This window comes from Etheostoma cragini, chromosome 8 (assembly GCF_013103735.1).
Source record: "Etheostoma cragini isolate CJK2018 chromosome 8, CSU_Ecrag_1.0, whole genome shotgun sequence".
Taxonomy (NCBI): Eukaryota; Metazoa; Chordata; class Actinopteri; order Perciformes; family Percidae; genus Etheostoma; species Etheostoma cragini.
Genome location: NC_048414.1, coordinates 115,824 through 120,768, shown reverse-complemented (window position 1 = coordinate 120,768; position 4,945 = coordinate 115,824). Strand labels below are relative to the sequence as shown.

Below are 4,945 nucleotides of genomic sequence, written 5' to 3'. Positions count from 1 at the left end.
CCCGTGGACATCATGTAAGTACACAACACACTACAACTACACAACACATCAGCCAGAGTCTTGCGTCCTCCGTCCCCGTGGACATCATGTGAGTACATAACAACTACACAACACACATCAGCCAGAGTCTCGCGTCCTCCGTCCCCGTGGACATCATGTGAGTACACAACACACAACTACTACACACAACAGGTGCAGGGTTTCCAGTGACCTAACCTAATGTTTGACCTTTGACCTCCTCAGAGACCCTAATGTTTGACCTCTTCAGACCCTAACCTAATGTTTGACCTTTGACCTCCTCAGAGACCCTAATGTTTGACCTCTTCAGACCCTAACGTAATGACTGACCTTTGACCTCCTCAGAGACCCTAATGTTTGACCTCTTCAGACCCTAACCCAGGGGTGCTCATTAGGTCGATCACGATCTACCGGTCGATCGCCAAGGCGGTGGGGGTAGATTGCATGGCATAAAAAAATAAAGATGTCAGCCTATCATCCATCTTCACAATGCCAATATTCTATTTGTCACTTGATTGACATAAAGGACAACCGGTCTAACGTCTGATATTTTCGTCAGCCAATCATCCATCCTTACTGTGACATTTGTCACTTGATTGACATACAGGACAACCTGTTTAACGTCTGATTTTTTTCATGGGTCAGCACTCAGCACGCATGTCCATGCAGCAGCGGCAAAATTCCAGCAAGCAAGCGAGTTGCCGAGTTAGCCTAGCTAAGTTATTTCTAATAATCTAAAAAAAACGGTATAAAAATGAGTGGGGGAGCTGGGCAAAATAAAAAGCCAAAAACTTACCACTTCCATACAGAATGGGAAGAGGACTTTTTTTTCACAATGTCCTATTCAAAGTGCATTTGCCTCATCTGCAAATCTACCATTGCTATTCAGAAGAAGGGAAATGTGGAGCGGCATTTTCGGACTGTTCATAAAAGCTACGACACTGACTTCCCTCCGAAAAGTGAACTGAGAAGGAGAAAGGTGGAAGAACTAAAATCCCAGCTGTCTGGACAGCAGGCCTTTTTCTCACAGCTTACCACGAAAGCAAAGACCGCCACCGAAGCATCATTCCGGGTTAGTCACATCATCGTAAAACACAAGAAATCCTTCCAAGACGGAGAGATGATTAAAGAGGCATTTATTGAAGCGGCTGATTCGTAGTTTCAAGACTTTAAAAACAAACCTGACATAGTATCTTCAATCAAATCTCTCCAGCTGTCAAGAAGTACAGTTACACGGCGCTGTGAAGCCATGGCCGAGGATGTGACCGAGAAGCTTAGGAGGGATATCGCAGACTGCGAGTGTTTCTCACTGCAGTTAGACGAGTCTACAGACGTGAGTGACACAGCCCAGTTGTGCATTTTTATTCGTATGGTGTTTACCGATATGACTGCAAAAGAGGAGCTGTTAACAGTACTGCCTGTGAAAGAACACACGCGGGGAGAGGACATTTTTCAGTCTTTCAAAAACTTTATCGAGAAAACTCAGCTTCCAGTGTGCAAATTGGTGTCCATTACCACGGACGGTGCGGCCGCTATGGTTGGCCGCTCGTATGGATTTATTGCCAAATGCAGGGAGGATGATGCCTTCCCCGACTTCCTCAATTACCATTGGATAATACACCAACAAGCGTTATGCACAAAAATGCTCAACATGAAAGCGATAATGGATGTGGCAACGAAAATTGCCTGTTCTATTCGCGCCAGATCTCTTCAAAGACCGCTGTTCCGTGTGCATCTGGAGAAGGCGGATTGTGACCACACTGAATTGTTGCTACACACTGACGTAAGATGGCTTAGTTGAGGGAAATTCTTGCAAAGATTTCGAGAGCTCTGTCCAGAGATTAAAGAGTTTTTGTTTGTATCTAAAAATGCTGAATACAACCAGCTAAATGACGATCAGTGGCTACTAGACTTAGCATTTTTAACCGATCTGACCAACATGTTGAATGACCTTAATGTTGAACTGCAAGGAAAAGACAAAACAGTGGTCAATATGATCAGCTCAGTCGATGCGTTCAAACGAAAAATGCAACATCCGTGCGCAAAGCTGCAGCGCCATGATTTGGCAAACTTTCAGAACCTCATGTCAGAACTGGAGACACAAGGGAAGGCATGTGCTCAACTTGACAGTGGACACTACACAGAGCAGATTGAAAACTGTCTGTCAGACTTTAACAAACGGTTTCAAGACTTTGCATTATTGGAGCCAGTCGCTACATTCATATGCTACCCTTTTCGGGAAGATGCTGAGGTTGATTTACTTGCATCAAAAATTGCAACACTTTTTCATCTGAACTCGTCTGGAGTGGAGGATGAGATCCTGACACTGCAAGCTGACATTGAGCTCAAGTCTAGGGCTCATGGACAGTTTTGGAACTTGCTGACAGAGGAAAAGTACCCCAACATGAGAAAATGTGCTACCTCCTTGACCGCATTGTTTGGTTTCACTTATTTATGTGAGTCAGCCTTTTCCCACATGAAGATTATTAAGTCCAAATACCGTTCTAACATGACTGATCATTTGGAAATGTGCTTGAGGCTGGCTATCAGCAGCTACTGTCCGGACTATGCATCCCTGGCTGATTCCTTTCAGGGCAAGTCGTCAGAGTGAGGCGATGACAAAAAAATGTACAGTTGTATTGTGCATTAGGGTTAATGCTGTTATGCAAGTTACACCAAGTTATATTGCACATATCATTTTCAATATATTTATTAATAAATGTATGTTTTTTGCATTTTTATAGTAGGTAGATCATTTTGACTTGGTCATTTTAAAAGTAGCTCGCAAGCTGAAAAAGTGTGGTCACCCCTGCCCTAACCTAATGTTTGACCTTTGACCTCCTCAGAGACCCTAATGTTTCTGACCTTTGAACTCCTCAGAGACGCCAACCTGCAGCACCTGACCGTGCTGCAGCTGTCAGACGCTCCAACTCCGTCGAGCAACAGATCAACAGGTCAGACTCTTCTTCTCTCTCTCGCACCTCTCTCTCACCTGTCTCTCTCTCTCACCTGTGTCTCGCTCGCTCTCTCGCTCTCTCTCTCACACCTGTCTCTCTCTCGCTCTCTCACCTGTCTCTCTCTCTCTCTCTCTCTCTCACCTGTGTGTCTCTCTCTCGCTCTCTCTCTCTCTCTCACCTGTCTCTCTCTCTCTCTCACCTGTCTCTCTGTCTGTCTCTCTGTCTCTCTCTCTGACCTGTCTGTCTCCCAGTGCTGAGTCCTCAGACCGTGGTGGAGCTCTTCTATCAGACTGTGGGCAGGAAGCTGATCGTCTCCCAGATGTTCAGCCAGCAGCAGGACGGCATCTCTCTGCTGCTGTGGACTCACAGCATCTCCACCGTGGTCCAGCTGCTCGCTCAGCTGCTGTATCCTTTAACACAGACACACACACACACACACACACACACACACACACACACACTGTGTCTGACTTCCTGTCCTGCCATGGTTGAGTCTTAACCGAGGTGTCAGTTGGCCCAGTAACCATGGTTTCCAGTTCCCTGAGTGTCTGATGGCCAACTGCCAGTACACACAGCTGCAGGTGGGTTTCACCCTCATTACCTCTATCTTGTCTGATTGGAGGCGGGGCCTCCTCTGATTGGAGGAGAGCTCATGCACACTGTTCCCCCCCCCATGCAGGAGTACGTGCGTCTGATTGGTCCGTGGTGTCAGGTGAACACCGGCTCGTGTCGCTTCATGCTGGGTCAGTGTTACCTTGCCAACGGGGAGGGACAGAAGGTCAGTCACAACAACAACAAGGCACCTGAATGCATCGCCACTTTAATCTTTTTACACCCCTTTTCTTCTTCTGTGGTGGTTTCATCTGCAGGCTCTGCAGTGTTTCCAGGAAGCAGCAACCGAGGTGGAGAAGGAGGACTTCCTGTTGAGACTGACGGGCAGCGAGGACGAAGACGCCACCGCCACGCCCAGACTACAGTACTACAACAAGGTAATACAGGACTACAACAGGGTATTACAGTACTACAACGGGGTAGTACAGTACTGCATCTGGGTAGTACAGTACTACAGCATATATTACAGTACAACAGCAAGGTATTACATAACTGTTTCTCTGTGTGTGTGTGTGTGTGTGTGTGTGTGTGTGTGTGTGTGTGTGTGTGTGTAGGTGCTGCGTCTCCTGGAGGATGTGGGTCTCCCTGAACTTGTTGTACAGTTGTCGTCTCTGGCGATAACGGAGACGTCTGGAGACCCCGGCAGTCAGGTACCCCGGTATTTTACATTATGTTATACACTCACCTAGAGGATTATTAGGAACACCTGTTCAATTTCTCATTAATGCAATTATCTAATCAACCAATCACATGGTAGTTGCTTCAATGCATTTAGGGGTGTGGTCCTGGTCCAGACCATGTCCTGACCCGGTCCAGACCATCCCCTGACCTGGTCCAGACCATCTCCCGGACTCCAAACTGAATGAATGGGACAGAAAGGGGATTTAAGACATTTTGAGCGTGGCATGGTAGTTGGTGCCAGACGGGCCGGTTGGCTCAGTTACTGGGATTTACACCCACAACCATCTCTAGGCTTTACAGAGAATGGAGTGAAAAGGAAGGAGAAAGGGGGTCAAACACAGTATTAGTATGGTGGTCCTCATAATCCTATAGGGGGATGGATATATAACCCTAACCCAGCGGCCAGGTTACCACAGGGACACTATTAATAACATAATAATTATTATATATAATCATTGTATAATTACAATATACAGTAATTCATAATGTATAATTATTATATATAACGTGTTTGTTTTCAGGCGGCTCTGTGGACTCGGATCTTCAAACATCACCTGGACCTGGGACACAACGCTGAAGCTTACGAAGCGCTCACACAAAACCCTGAAGGCAGCATGTACGTACAAATACACACATATATACACAGAACCCTGAAGGCAGCATGTACGTACAAATAC

General features: G+C 46.3%; 1 protein-coding gene across 1 annotated transcript in view; it reads right to left on the bottom strand.

Moving 5' to 3' along the window:
* The window catches only part of LOC117948945 (nuclear pore complex protein Nup160-like), a gene marked incomplete at its 5' end in the record, with an annotated part of 19,727 nt that overhangs the window by 3,506 nt on the left and 11,276 nt on the right, over positions 1-4,945 (bottom strand). Inside the window, 4 exons of the mRNA XM_034878915.1 lie at positions 3,354-3,363; positions 3,500-3,729; positions 3,874-3,954; positions 4,395-4,445. Of these exons, the coding sequence (XP_034734806.1) occupies positions 3,354-3,363; positions 3,500-3,729; positions 3,874-3,954; positions 4,395-4,445 (372 nt within the window). The remainder of the gene's footprint in view (positions 1-3,353; positions 3,364-3,499; positions 3,730-3,873; positions 3,955-4,394; positions 4,446-4,945) is intronic.